This window comes from Ambystoma mexicanum, chromosome 12 (assembly GCF_040938575.1).
Source record: "Ambystoma mexicanum isolate Mex_15411 chromosome 12, UKY_AmexF1_1, whole genome shotgun sequence".
Taxonomy (NCBI): Eukaryota; Metazoa; Chordata; class Amphibia; order Caudata; family Ambystomatidae; genus Ambystoma; species Ambystoma mexicanum.
In genome coordinates, this window is record NC_090936.1 from 43,733,005 (window position 1) to 43,748,993 (window position 15,989).

At 49.4% G+C, this 15,989-nt stretch overlaps 1 protein-coding gene across 4 annotated transcripts in view; it reads left to right on the forward strand.

Annotated features, from left to right (window-relative positions):
* DOCK4 (dedicator of cytokinesis 4) overlaps window positions 1-15,989 on the forward strand; it is a 2,129,281-nt gene that overhangs the window by 1,463,426 nt on the left and 649,866 nt on the right. For all 4 annotated transcript variants that reach the window (XM_069627915.1, XM_069627916.1, XM_069627917.1 and 1 more), the window contains exon 31: window positions 3,100-3,248. In XM_069627915.1, the coding sequence (XP_069484016.1) occupies window positions 3,100-3,248 (149 nt within the window). The remainder of the gene's footprint in view (window positions 1-3,099; window positions 3,249-15,989) is intronic.

The window sequence follows — 15,989 nt, forward strand, 5'->3', positions numbered from 1 at the left end:
GAAGGGGCTTTTTGATATATTTCCAGGCCAGCCAGAGACTACACACTTGTTACACTCGACCATTAAGGCGGAAGGTGAGGGTAGGCTGACTTCACATATATATGCCAAGATAATAGAGAAAACGGTGGGGTGCTTGGGAATGCGCACCGATGGCCAAGTTTTAGACTGAGATATATCAGACAATTCAAGAGATTCTGGGCGAGTCGCTGGAGGCTTCTGCCTCAGTGCTCTCCTGGGATACACAAAGGAAGTATCCAAGCAATTGAGACATCTAGCGGGGCTGTTACTGGCTCTGGCAAAGCAGTGGGTTGCAATGGTGTGGTGAAGGGGTCCACCGCCCATGAGGGGCTGCTGGATGAGGGATATGGCATATTGCCACGACATGGAAACAGGTGATGGGGATACAGTGCCAACAAGCGCTAGACCCAAAGATATTTAGGGACCCAACAAAAATGACTTCATCTCTATATCACAGTGCTCACCTCATGGCTCGCAAAGTGTGGAAAGATGAAGTCTGAAACTGAACTTGTGCACAATTACCTATGCATCTTTTGCAGTATTATCACTGATATTTATGTCATGGTGTAGCTGTCTTTGGTTTGTTATCTTAAAAAAAACAATAAAGAGAAAGTTTTTAAAAAAAGAAGGAAGAACCACATTGTTCGTGTAGTGGGAGGCTCCAGGACGCCCATGGAATGCTGCTGCCTGGGACCAGCGGAGAACCCAGAAAGCCCAGTACCGCTGCAGCTGTAATAGCTGCGATCCCGCCAGGAGAAGTGGGTTGACGTCCAGCCGATGAGATGTCCATGCTCTGTCCATCGAGGAACGGGGCCATCAATGTGAGGGACGCAACTGTGCAGACCACAGCCAGTTATTAACTGTGGAGCCAAACTGACCAGAGACTCTGAAGCCAGGGAGACACCCTGCTGTTGGAAGAGAGGTACAAGCGCTGCACTGAGAGTGGGTGTAGGGTGGTGAGGTCATAGCAAAGCTGAGATATGGCTATGAATCTGTCTAATCCAGACGGGGGTAGTAGGACTAAGCAGGCCCGTAGCCCACACAGGGCTGAGCATAAGAATAACCATGGGATGGATTGAGCAAAGCAAGTAGCTGAACAGAGCTGAACATGCCCATAGCCCAAGCAGGGCTAAACCTACGAATACCACAGGCTGGGTTGATCAAAGCCAACTACTTAGGAGGGCTGAACAGGCTCGTAGCCCAAGCAAGGTTGACCATTAAAGTAATAGGAATCTGGATCGAGAGAAGCAAGCTACCAAACTGGACTGGCCAAGTCTGAGGCCTACCTGAGGCTGAAAAGGTGAAACATTCCGACGAGACAAGGAGTGAATTCAGTTACTTTTGTAACTGTCAATCGGTACAGATCATCAAGAGATTTCCCAGGAACCAGGATTAAGTAAAGACTGTCTGGAGTATATGACAAGGACATTGGGCCTCATTATGAGTTTGGTGGTATCTCAGTGGTTAATCTGCCCAGATACCTACCAACAAACTGTATTACCGTTACTGCCACGGTGCGGCGGTCTTACCACCGGATTACAAGCGGCAGCAACGGTTGTAAATCCCCATTCCAATTCCCATTGTAAATCCCCACTCCATGGGTGGATTTACCAGTATTAACAGCACTGGTAATACCAGTGATTTTTGCCAGTAAGGCGCCTGCCCCACCGGCAAACTTGTAGTTGGCTGTTGCAGTAATGTGACGGTAAACATTATTTCTGGTACCTTATTACTGCACCGGCCAACTTGTAATGAGGGCCAATTGTCTTGACCTAAAAGAAAGCTGAGATACATTTTGTTTTGTTTGCAACTCATTTTTTGATAGGTGGTCCAGGAGTGGGGAAGATCGAAAGAACTCTTCGGTGGGGGTCAGAAAACCAGACTCCACTAAATCACTACAAGGGGAAAGTAACCCTAACCTTAGCTCTTTCTTTATTTCCTAAGGGCCTCATCACGAGTTGGGCAGTATCCCGAATGTAATACCGGCCAACTGTAATAGCGTTAAGTCCCACCGGTCTGGCGGTGTTACCGCCGGATCACGGGTTGGCCGTTAACGGTAAATCCCCATTCCCCATTGGATCTACTGGAACCAATGGGGCATTTTCTGCGCTAATGACGTGCGCTAATACAGCTAGTGGTAATACTGCCGAAAACAGGGTGCTAAGTGAGATTTTCCCCTCCAGACACAAAGCTGGCAGTAAGCCAGCCCATTTAGCACCCAACTCGTGATAGGGCCAGCCCTTAAATGTGGCGGTAATACCATTACCTCTGCATTTAAGGGCTACAGCCCAACTCATGATGAGGCCCTAAGTTATAGGCTACTTGACAGGTTAAAATGGATTTGGATGGAGGACAGTTTCTATTTGTGAGACGTCCTGACGAGCACCCGTTTGTTGTTTTGTAGAGTAGGGACTCCTTCATAGAAGTAGGGTTAGAGCAAGTTTTGTTCTGTTTTTCAATAAAGATCATCGTTGAACCATGCTCTCTTGTTCGTCTCCCTTGTGTGACTCATGACACGGTTACCAGTCAATTGGTCGAAAACATTTGGTCGACAGGACAATTGGTCGACACCATTTGGTCGAATGCCAAATGGTCGAATTTTTTTTTTTTTTTTTTACCCCTTTTTTGGTTTTTTTTGGGGGGGTCCCCCCCCCAACCCCCTTTTTTTTCTTTTTTTTTTTCCCCACACGAAAACCCACAAAACACATATATATATATATAAAAAAAAAAAAAAATTCGACCATTTGGCATTCGACCAAATGGTGTCGACCAAATTGCAGTCGACCAGTTTGTTGTCGACCAATTGACCGGACACCTCATGACACATCTCTGTTTCAAAATGCATTGTACAGCATATTTTGAGGACAATTCTTACGTGTAATACAGTGGCAATTATGTTCTTTGATCGACTGTTGTAAAGCTAGATCTTCAATAAGGTGAAGGTACTAATGACTGCATTTTGGAGTTTTATTTCTGAATTCTTTGTGCCTTGTGGATGTTTATTTTTCAGCATTCAACAATTTTTCAAATATACGAAATGGATTTTTTTTTTATTTCAAATCTTTCCTTTGTACATTTCAGGTGAATACAAGCTTCACTTTATCCCAGCACTTATTGGCCCTTTCCTGGAAGTAACTTTGATTCCGCAACCGGATCTACGCAATGTCATGATCCCAATTTTCCATGATATGATGGACTGGGAGCAAAGACAGAGCGGCAACTTTAAGCAGGTTTGTGTGAATTGATTTCCTTGTAGAGCTTGGCGGATTACAACTGGGATCTACACAAAAGAATTTTGACATTGATATATGCACCTTTTTGAAGAATTTCTCAGCGATCCTAGTTGTGCAAGCTCATTGAGAATGTATAGATTTAACTCATTAATGTTCAATATGTATTTATTAAAGTATGAAGCCTTTTCAGGGCATTAGGTTTTATCTTTGGAATTGTGAATAGTAGTTTATAGGATGGGCATTTCAGTTCTTTGTAGGAGAGTTTTGCTTTGATATTGATATTTAGGTATCATTTGGGTCAAAATGTAATAGAACTTTGATTAAAAGCAGAAAAGGAATTACACTCTGGGCCTCATTACAAGTCCGGCGGTAACCCTGCCGCTGCTGCCGGCTGGTTGCCGCCGGACTTGCAATATTTACCGGCGCCTGGTTTGCCGGAATCACCGGGGGATTACGACCCCGGGAATCCGGGAAGTCAGGCGCTGGTAAATTGTTAATCCCCATAGGACTCAATGGGTGCTGGTGCTTCCGTGAAAGCCTAAAGGCGGGTGCCGTCCTGCCTGCCAGGTCCGACCCTGGCAGACGGGACAGCACCCACCCGCATACTCGTAGTGTGGCGGTCCGGTAGGCTTCCCGGCATCGTTGTTACCGGACCGGCACACTTGTAATGAGTCCCACTGACTTTATAGCGAAGCTCTCAGAATATGCAGTTGTTCTCTGGCAGTAGGGTTGGGTGAAGTTTCTGCCCGTTAAGTGAAAAAAGTGCAGAATTTTCACTGGAGTCCACTTATGGCTTTTCTGTGAAATCAGCATTACTGTTCCGCTACCACTGAAATTTCGCCTGGGTTTGCGCACAGCGTGGTGTTTTGGTTCTATGTTGGTTTTGTTTAGCGAGACGAGAAACTTCACATAGGTCTGTTTTTCTATCTCTGCTAGTTTCATGCAGCGACACTTTGAGCAGATTTTTCTGAACCATGCTTGTTTCGTACAGTGACACGAGAAGTGTTGTATGCTTTCTTTTGATCCATGCTAGGTTCGTGCAACAGCACTAGAAACTGTGCAGTTTTTGTTTTGATTTTGTACTAGGTTCGCCCAGTGGCATAAGAAACTTTGTCCCGCTCTTTTGGATTAATTTCAACTCATACTCATTTAGATTCATGGTAGATCCCCGCAGCAGCGCAAGAACCATCATGACGTTCTTTTCAATTCATACTAGGTTCAAGTAGCAGCACAGGAAATTTAGCGCAGCTCTTTTTGATAGGCGGGTGTGGCAGAAAAGTGTATTGGACAGATTTCGCTTCTGCGGCTGGTGCAATGGAATTCAACAATTTCACCCAGCCCTATCTGGCAGATCCCACCTTTCCCTAATTGCAAAAGGAACAGGAGAAGATACAGGCAAAAAACACACTGAGCAAAAGGACCGTATGTTAAGCACTTTAAGTATAAAGCAGTACTAGAGAATTCCAAAACGATTAATGCCTACCTCAACCAAAGATGTAAGGTGACTGGTCAGGATGTCTGTCAACTAAAAAGTTCTGAATGTCCTGTGTCAACAAATACCTTACTTCTGTCCCTTACACCAGAAACTAAACTACTGTTCTTGTCCCTGGAGAATGACTCCCTTCTCCTGGGTTAGGGTTCCTGGTTTATCCAAAACTATTCCCAAATATTAAAACAGTCTTGTGTCTCCACACATTATCATGGGGAATGACTCCCTTCCCCTGATGGTTAAGGTATTCTTCTTCTGGATGGGCCAGGAGAATGTCTCCCATCTGCTGGCGTCTTGTCTCACATAATCCTGTGGAATGACTCCTTTCCCCAGGCTTTTGCACCTTCCTTCTTGTCCGGGTTACCTAGAGAATGACTCCCATCTCCTGGTATCTTGTTATCAGTTCCTTACGACCAGGGGGACTTACAGTAGGAATGACTCCCTTCCTCTGTTTTGTTTTTCTTCATTTCTCTTCACACCTACAACACGCAATTCTAAGTGTGTTGGCTTCTTTTCTTCTTTGATTTGTCTCTCTTGGTGAACTACTTTGCCAAGTACTGCGACGAGGAAGATGACTCATATCACGTTATTGCTTTGGGTCTCAGACCCTGGTTTCTTTTCTTCTTTGAACTGGTTCACTTCCCTGCCAAGTACTGCCACGAGGAAGATGACTCGTACTTTATTTAGGGTCCCTGACCCTCCTTTGGCTCACCTCTGCCACTGGCGTCAGGTTCTCTCCCTCTCAAGTACTCTTTATGGTGCTTTGGGTCCTCTACCCTTCCGTGGTGGTCATCAGGCTTCGCTCCACTACTGCAATGAGGAGGTGAAGGTTTGTAGACTTCCTGCCCCTGCGTGCCACCCAAGTGTTAAGTTTGCAAAGGGGCCTAGGGACAACTGCATGCGCCCTCTTGGTGAACCTCCCGACTCCGCCCCGGGTCTCCCATGCCACCCTTTAACTTGTCATGGGTTTCAACATGACGCCGGGGCTTCCTGGGATGGTGGGTGTTCGGTTTGGCTTCTCCGGCTACTTGCTTTCCCTGCGGATGTGCAACAGCCTTCCCTGCTGCCGTCTGTATTCCTTCCTCCTCTCGACAATGCTATGCAAGTTCTGCTCCCACTGACCTTTGATCATCAGCTGTGGTGGACTGCCAGCATGCTTGGAGCTCTCACCCTTCGGATCAGCAACGCAGGTTTGCATCTCCCGCGTTTTGTGTGCAGCATACCTGCAGTCTCTTGCGCCTGTCCGAGACCAAGTGTTTAGTCCATTGCCATTCTTTTTGCAATTTTGCCAGTCGTGTTTGGGCCCATTGTATAAATCCTTTGTCTCTTTCACAGGTTCCAACTTCATTGCTCCTCTGGGCCAGCTAGTCTCAGTACTTGGATTACCTAGGCTCCTTGAGGTGCTCTGCCTCATAACAGTACGTAGGTTTACTGTATACAAAGAGGTTAGCAGAAGAAGGAGAGACCAGAATAGGTGGGGGCGTGATGTTCTCATAAGGGCTGTAACCTAGATGGTTGTCTTCATCCCAGAGGGGGGTGTCTCTCCCCCTGAGATCCTCCAAAATTATACCACCCCCAGGGGGACCATCGGGTAGCGGCCTCATGTCCCTGTCCTCATGGAAAGGGGCTCCCTCCTTGGGAGAAGTGATGCCAACCTAAGGATCATCACAATACTCCTTTACTCTTTGCCCTGATGCTCTATTCTTCCTCTCCCTTCCTTCTACTCTCCTCCCTTTCCTCCTCCCCCTAGCCTTCATCTCTCCCTCTCCCATGATTCCCCTTCTGTCCCTCTTTAATTTTGTTATTGTGTATTAGTTTCATACAATGAAACCTTCCATATTTAACAATACTAGTACAAAAATTAAAAGAACATCATATCAATATAAAATGAGTTGGCTTATCAAGTTATAAACGAATAAGTCCATTCAAAATTCATCATAGCCGGGGGCGTGGCCTGGAGCGCCAGCGATGCAGCAGCTCCACTAATGGCCTCCACTCTGGTCTGCAGCTGAAAGTTAGTTTTTTCGGGTTCCTGCTATGCCTGCCGTGCCTTTCTCCACCGGGGCACTGCAGAGCTTCCCCCGCACCATCAGCCGCAATCAGGGTGCTTAACAGCCCCAAAATCAGCACGAACGCGGCGCCGACTTATTTCTCCGGCAGCCGCGCTGGGACCAAGATGGCAGCCACCTCAACGAACCTGCATCGCCGCGTCTTGCTAGCCCCTCCTCATCGGCATGCTGTGGACTCTGGGGCCCTGTCTCCCCGGTGCACACTAGAGGTGCTGGGACGGCACCCGCTTCTGCGCGCCTGCCAGCTGGTTCCTTGCTTCAGATGGGGGTGGCCTATATTCCTGGCCGGCCCGGCTCCCATAGTCCCGTGCAACACTGAGGGCGCCCGCACTGCCATCGGCCCACCGCCAGCTACAGTGAGCAAACTCTCTGCCTCTCGCTATACTGAGGCCCCCTGCTCACACCCCGCAGCCCACAGGATCCTAGCCTACTGCCTCGTACTGGACTGTGCCTTAAGGCCCCGCTGGGTCTTCCAACACCAAAGCCCTCGCGCATCCTTGGGAGCCGCGGCAGAGCTCCATAACAAATCGGGTCCTCCCTGGAAGTGAGCCCCCTGCTTGCCGGGGTCAGCGTGGCCCCCGACTCTTGCGAGGATACCTGCCTGGAGCGCTTGGGGAGCCCTGATCCTCAGTGCTGGCCCTGTCTCCGCCATTGACTGCCCTCCAGCTCGGAGCGTGATGCCTTCCTTCGCTTCCTGGGGCGCCCCAGCCCAATTCCACCCATCACCAGCCGGGGTGAGCTTGCCTCGGCCCTCTGCACCCTAGGTCCGGGTCATGTGGACAACTCAGAGGCCCATCTCCCGCTAGCATTGCAAGGTTTCTACGACTGCCAACATCACCCCCGGAGGCCCCGGAACCACTTTCCGCCTATTCTACCTCCTGGGGCACCCCGGCCCACCTCATCTTCGGATCTCCCCGGCCTCCCACTTGCGGATTCTGGGCTAAGCCCCGGAGGACGCCCCCTCTCCCCGAGGCCATGTCCAAAGCATTAAAATCCTCCAAATCGGCTGATATCGCTACCATGCTGCAGGCCACGGAGAAGGGGAAGAAAGCAGACCCCCTTAAACTCACACCCCAGAAGGCGCCTGATGATAAAGGGACGCTTGCAACCAGGGAGGACCTCCAGGCCTTCATGACGGATATCAAGGCGGAATTCAGAACTTGTATGACGGAGCTCAATGCTAAATTGGAGCAGACGGAACAAAGGGTCAGCAGCATCGAGCAGAGGGTGTTGGAGGCCGAAGATCGAGCCATGGATCATTCCAACTCCCTAACTGAGATTCAAAGCGCCAACCAAACGTTAATGGAGAGAACCGAAATTCTTGAGTTCAAACAGGAAGACCTGGAGAATCGATTCCGCCGCAACAACCTGCGCATTCGAGGGGTGCCATCCTCAGTCGCTGACAAGGAGCTCCCCGAATACATAAACACCTTCTTCCAGTCCTTGCTACCGGACCTAGATGAGGCTCAGCTCTTACTTGATCGAACCCACAGATTGCGCCCTCGCCGGGGAATGGACTCTGACCCCTCTCCGGACGTAATTACAGGGTCCACTCCACACCACCAAGGAGGCCATTGTAGCGATAGGCTGCATTAAGGACGAGCTTTCTTTCCAGGGCTCCCCGCTACAGATCTTCCAGGACCTCTCCCCTCTAACTCTCCAGAAGCGCAGATTGCTCCGACCTCTTTCGCTCTTTCTCCGAGATCAGCAGATCCGCTACCGATGGCTCTTTCCCATGGCACTTCAATTCTCATACAAAGGCACCCCCCGCACCATCAACCACCTTGAAGATGCAGCTTCGATCCTTCATCCAGACTCTCCCGTGGCCTCAGTCCCCATCTTCTCCGAGCCTGGCAGGCCACATGCCGAGCGCGGCTTCTCCCAGACCAAGACGGACCCCCTGGTCAAAAGCACAGAGAGGCCGCAAACCCAAGTGATGTGCGAGGACTCCCGCGCAGGATACTTGGCACTGGAACCATCTGATTCTTAAGTTCGCTGCGGACCCAATGAGGTCCATACCCTCCTCCAAAGTGGATACCACCACTTGACCCTTGGAGAGACTGTCAACAATGTTGGTCCTTCTGTCGGAAGACAGTTCAGGTGGCCAGGGGTTGGACCGATAGTTCAAAACCGGTCCCCCTGGTCGCACCTTGGATCCCCCGTTGAAGGCCCTCCCGTTGGAGGCCGACATTGGAAGTTCGGATCTCCCATTGGAGACCAGTTAGGAAAAACCTTCAGCCACAGGTGACCCCAAAGCTGCTGTTCCCTCGCAGTTATGGCTGACTCGTCTCACCCCCATTCACCCCCCACTGAATTCGGACCGGATGCGCCAGCCCCCACACCTAAAACTAAAATTTACCACTCTGAATGTCAGGGGTTTCAACTCTCCCGCCAAAAAGGAAATCTGTCCTGCAAAGGCTACAGGACGCGGGACCTCAATCACTTTTCTACAAGAAACTCACCTGATCCCAGCTGACTTTTCCCGCCTGCGAAGCAGATTCTTCCCCCTACAATTTCTGGCATCCAACGGAACTAAGAAGGGTGGCATCCTTTTTGCAAAAGATTTAAATCCTCAGATCCTGGACTCACTAAGATGCCAAGAGGGTCGCTTTGTGGTGATCAAATGCACCATCCGCAGCCAGCTTTACACCCTTGTCTCCACTTAAGCCCCGAACGTCCACCAGGAGGGCTTCTATCGGGACCTGGAAGACTCCCTCTTGCCATTCCTTGAGGGACAAGTGATCATCGGCAGAGACTTCAACGGGGTCCCCTTAGGGATAGGTCTCAGCCCCCAACATCCAGGGACCTGAAGTTGGCGACAGCCCTGCTCCACCTTTTTCGCATGCTGAACATTGTTGACACCTGGAGTGCACCGCACCTTCTCCAGGATCGATCTACTACTGGCTTCCACCCAGATTCTGTCCTTCATTGATGATGTCACGATTGGCCCCCGGATCCTCTCGGATCATGCCCGGTCTCGCTCACCCTCCGGTCCCATGACCCAGACCCTCCTCCCCGCCGTCAGTGGTGCCTGTATGACCCCATCTTGGACGACATGGCGGTGCGGGACTCAATTGCCAGGGCAATTAAAAACTTCTTCGCTGAAAACCGCGACGAGGACACCTCCCCGGCTAACACCTGGGACGCCATGAAAGCTGTGCTCAGAGGGGAACTGATTGCCCAAGGCGCCGTGTTCCACAAACAGAAGCAGGCGCCCATGCTGCCCTGGAAGCCGAGGTCCGGGACACTGAGGCCACTCATAAACGAAACGGCTGGTCCCCGAAATCTTACAGGATCCCGCAGATGGCAAGGAAGAGGCTTGTGGCGCATTATGCGACTCCACAGCAAACCTGCTTACCAGAACCAAGCAGTGGTACTATGTCCACAACAACAAGGCTAATAAGCTGCTGGTCAGCAAACTGGCAGAAGAAAAGAGCAGGAACACTATCCTGGGTCTCCGCGACTTGCAAGGGAAGATCCACCATGCGGACCACGAGCAACTACGCCTAGCAGCGGCCCACCAGTCGGAAATAATGACGGCGTCCCCGCGTGACCAGGCCGAGCAGCGCTCATACATTCATGGGGCGTCGCTCCCGCTTCTGACCCCAGAGGCAAGGGAAGAACTCGAATCACCCATCACTAATGAGGAAGTGGAGGAAGCCATCAAAAGCCTGAAGCCTAGGGCCCCTGGCCCGGATGGATTCTCCACTCGATTTTACAAACTCTTCCGGCCTCAACTAGTGGCTCCCCTGACCCGCCTTTTTAACTAATTTCTAGTCTTCGGGTCGGTCACCCCATCGATGCAAGAGTCCATCACGGTCCTCATTCTCAAACCTGGAAAGGACCCCCAGGAGAACAGTTCTTACAGACCCATCTCCCTGTTGAACTTGGATGCCAATATTTATTCCAAGATGCTGGCCAACCGTCTGGCCCCTGTTCTTCCAAGTATTATCGACCCGGACCAGACAGGGTTCATTTTCCATAGGTCGACAAAGGACAACATCCGCCGGGCACTGAATCTAATTGAAGTCGCCAAACAGGACTCCCAACAACTGGCCTTGCTGGCCCTGGACACAACCAAGGCCTTCGACAAGGTAGACTGGCCCTATCTACGCCTTCCGCTGGAGGCCTTCAGCTTTGGCTCAACTTTCAGGAGAATGATCCTTGCGAACTATCAAGCTCCTAAGACCCAGCTCAGAGTTAATGGCATTCACGGCTCTACAGGAGAACACATTTCCTGCCCAGGCCTTCATTTCCAGGATCTCAGCCGTTGGCGACCATTTTTGTGAAACCTACCACATCTTTGGCCCTCCATTCCTCAAACGGATGCCACACATCCAGCATCCACTTGCAGTTCCCCTCCACCTTGAGGACACTGTGAAAGCTGCCCACAGCCTGTGGACCTTGCCACACACCAGTGAAACAGCAATTCTAAGACCCATCCAGCATTGCCGCCCCCCAGGGAGACCTATTCCAGGCCCAAGATGAAGGCATCTTGCCGAAACGTCTAAGGACCAGCACTCCATACTCAACCTGGTCCCTCCATCCTCTTGATTCAGATCTAGACGTCAACCACGTGTTAGGTCACCCTCTAGCCTGGCTACATACAACCTAGTGTTATACAATTGGTTGTATACGAATTGTTCGTTTTACAACTGTTCGAATTACAATTGACCTTTTCACAATTGACCGAATTGTGAAGGTCAATTGTAACATATATGTGGGGGGAAACCCCCCACAACCCCCTACCTAACGCCACACCCCCCAAAACCCCTATATATATATAAATAAATATATATTACCAAACAGATTATATATATATTTATATATATATATATAAGGTCAATTGTGACCCTTTAAATTTGGTCAATTGTTCATTCGAACAATTGTAAACGAACAATTTGGGTAATACCATACAATTTACTGTTTTCAGCCTGGTTGTTCTGTATTGAGTACCTATACTATCACTTGTCACTGTAGGTGGTGGTTACACACTGATATTAAAGCACTACTATGTTTTAAGCAATATATATTTACAAATCAGTTGCTAACTCAGTTACATTGAGGATTTGTGTAGACTAAAGACTAGCTACCCTTAATGTACTGTACCTTTTACTTTCTACAAAATCACAAAAATTATAAATGCATGATTTTCAAATGCATTCAACAGCAAAATAAAACAAAAGCTGTATGATTTACATGTATTATTGCCTGAATTTTTCAATTTCCAAGGTACTACTATATTTAGAGTGTTCTTGCATGCATGTGACTTAATAAAATAAGTCTAGGCCTACTGCAGTCAATAGGTAGACCCCAGAACTTCAGACCCCAGAGCAAACCCCCTTTTTGTGTACTCAGAGTTAATGGCCACCTATCGGATCCGATCCCCCTCACCTGTGGTACACGTCAGGGATGCCCCCTATCTCCCTTGCTTTTCGCTTTGGCCATGGGACCACTGGCCCAGCGGGTTCGTCTGAGCCCCTTGATCAATAGCCTGAGGATCGGCCCGGCCCAACACAAAATTGCCCTCTATGCGGACGATGTGCTGTTATCTATCACCAACATTGAAGCTTCCATGGGGGCTGCCCTGACCGAAATCCAGAGCTTCGGGAGGGTATCGGGATTCGCTATCAACTTCCCAAAATCAACAGCGCTAGGAGTGGGCCTGTGCCCGGGCGAGAGAGAGGCCTTAGAGAAGCTATGTCCACTCCAATGGAGTTCCCAAGCGATTCCATATTTGGGGGTTCAGATCCCCACACACCCAGCAAAAGTCTACCAAGTCAATTTCCCCCCACTCTTCGAGGAACTGGAAAGGGACCTGGTCCTCTGGCAAACGCAGGAGATCTCGCTGTTGGGTCGCATAACTTCATGCAAAATTAACCTTCTCCCCCGTTTCCTCTATGCCTGCGCTTCCCTCCCAATCTTGATCCCGCTTCCCCCCTGCAACGGCTCTGGAGGAAAATCATCGACTTCATTTGGAAGGGCAAGAAAGCAAGGATCCCTCGGAGAACGATGATGGCCAGCATGAGACTGGGAGGCCTGGCTGTACCTGACCTCAGGAAATACCAAGCAGCAGCACAACTGGCCCACCTGCAGGCATGGGGCCTCGCCACTGGGCGCCCGAAGTGGGTAAAGATCGAACAGTCGCGCCTCCCTCTGCACCTCCGCTTCCTTCCGTTTATCCCCTCGGCATTACGCCGGAGTTGGCCTGGGGTCCTGACCGCTACGAAGTAGTTGATAAAGACATGGGAGTGGGCCTGCAGAATTAGAGGCATCCCAGGAGGTCTGAGCGCATCTTCCCCGATCTTCCTTAATCCAGCCTTCGCCCCGGGAGCCTACCCAACGAACTTTAGGAACTGGGTGGCGGGAGGCCTCGAAACTTTGGGACTATTTGGGGGGGGGGCTCACCTTCGAATGCTGCAAAGCAACCTTCCAGCTAGCGGAGTCGGACAGATTTACTTATGCCCAACTTAGACACTGGTGCTCCCACCCCCAGACCCGGGCTGCGGCAACACAACCCCTTGCCCCGCTAGAGCTCACAGCAAACGACCTGCCTTCCCGAGGAAAGATCTCGGCCCTCTATAAACTATTGCAGGAAGATCCCCTCCAGACTAAGCCCTCCTATATGTCCCTCTGGGAGGCGGACCTGGGCCATGCTATTGAAGATCAGACATGGGTGGACATCTGGACCAGAACTCGCACTGCGTCCCGGTGCATCACTAACCGGGAATGCGCCCACAAACTGCTCTTGCGCTGGTAATACCCCCCCCCCTGCGCCTCCACCTCTTTCAGCGGGCTCTGGAGCCCCATTGCTGGCATCTTTGCGGTCGCCCAGGCTCCTACTTCCACATGTGGTGGTCTTGCCCCATAGTAAGAGAGTTCTGGATCCAATGCCTCGCCATTATAAGAGACATCACTCAAGTGGAACTTCCGCTAGCGCCCGAGCAAGTCCTGCTGGGTATCCCGCTCCCGGACTCCTACCCAAGAACAGGGAGAAGGGCAGCGCTGATATCCCAGTTCCTGTTGGCAGCCAAAATTACTGTGGCCCGTAGCTGGAAGTCAACGGAAGGTCCCCTGATGATCCTCTGGTGGCTCAAACTTTGGGACATCCTGATAGCCGAAAGGGTCACGGCAGCCAGAGCGGGTCTGCTCCATCGATTTAACGACATTTCAGCTCCAGTCCTAGACTATGACTGGAACTACCCGGCCCTGACCTACAAACCGCGCCTGGCCGTGAGGTCCCTTCCACGCTACGGGCAACAACGAGCCGCTTGATCAGCCCGTATGAGACCCGGACATGTGGCCTGCTGGGAATACAGGGGAGGTGGTGTGAGGTACTATTTGGTTTGTCTGCTCTATGAGACTAGCAGCTATGTTACTGTATATGTTCTGTTGTGTGCTGATTTATAAATAAACAAATTTAAAAAATAATTCATCATAGCCAATATATGGGTTTTAAAATGAGCAGAATCATGCTAGATAGAAAATCGTACTGTTAATAATCAGGGACATAAATAATCAAGCCATAGAGAGAGAGAGAACGATTTGTATTCGGCATTAGTCATTAACCTTCTTAAAATGACAATGCATAGGCCATAGAATCCCACAACGTATTTTCCGAAGTGTCACAATATTTTAAGTTTTAAATATCACAACAATTATAAAATTATTATGTATGGCAGATAGATCGTACCATAAGACATTTTCATATCACAATGTAATAACAAAACGGCTTCTTAAGGACCTACAAAAGCTAAAATCAAGAAACATGGTCGCCCACGATCATCCTGTTTGACAGGGCTTCTCCTGAGTCCTCAAAAGAAATGTACATTAGCCCCACAAAACGTTTATATCTGAGGTCCTCAAGTTTGGTACAATAAATAGTGACATGTTTGAGGGTTTTGGTAACTTGTCTGTTATTGCACAGGCGACTAGTTCTTTGATCTTTAGGAATCCCCATTCTGGGGACCAACACTTAACATTGGCAGTTGGTTAAATTTAACCCTCATGTACAGCAGTCTAATTTTCTGTCAAGGAAATAAATAGATGTACTTTTATAAATTCACTCTTTTCCTGATAACTTTCGAGTAATGCATGTACGGGAAGTATATTTTTAAACTGGCGATAGTTAAGCACCAATCACTTTAATAAAATGTCCTCTTAACCTTATTCAGATTTAAGACCAATTCCATAACATCAGTATCTGTCATCCAACACCCTGTCAAGCTGATTAGTAAACTTATTTAATGAATCTATCTTCCTACCCTCTATGTTTCTGTTAAGAACTTGATATAGACTGGAGGGGGGTGGGACATTTTAGCATGTAGGGTGAGATTTCTCCATGCCACTAGAGATTGGAGATAGGTAAGCCCCTTCTGTCCCTCTGCTTATCTCATTCTACTCCTACTCTCTTTCCTTCCCTACCACTATTCTCTCCACACTACTGCTCTACTCTCTCCATACACTACCCTCCCCAAACAACTACCCTCCCCTCTCCTCACAACTATCGTCCCCACACCACACAACTGACCCTTCTCCACACTATAGCTTTACCCTGCCCGCACTACTACTACACTTCCCTCAACCCACACCTTCTTCTACAACCACCCTCCTTCCACTCGCCCAGTCACCTTCCCATTCAATCTTTCACCTACTACTCTCCTTCTGAGACTCGCTCACTCACCCTGAATCACACCCACACCCAAGTACCACTTTCTACCACCAACCAATAGCTCAATTTGCACACAACTTCAGCAATCCCCCTCTATGCTCCTCTGCACCGTCCTTTCTGCACTTGGTGTTTTGGTCTTCCACTTCCTCCCTTGGCCTCACTCAAAGAACCCACACCTTTCTGTTTTCTGTGCCCCTTTTTCTGCTCCCTTTGCCCTTGCTTTGGGTCTCTCTTTCAGCAGGTTCCACAGGCCAACCACCGACTTCTCTCTTCCCAGAGGCCAGGTTATAGGTACAGGTGCAATAAACGGGCATTAATCCCCACCACCTTTTTGTTTGTGGGTCCGCTTGCATTTGGAAATTGTGGCCCGCTCAAGGTATAGTCAATTCTAGAGTTTGTGTTGGGTTCAAATGTAGTGTTCAAATTGCCACTCTGATACACAGACCGTGCCACTGGAAGTAAAGCCATGGTTATAGTCTGTGAGGTGGAGCATCTAGGTTGCTGGTTTG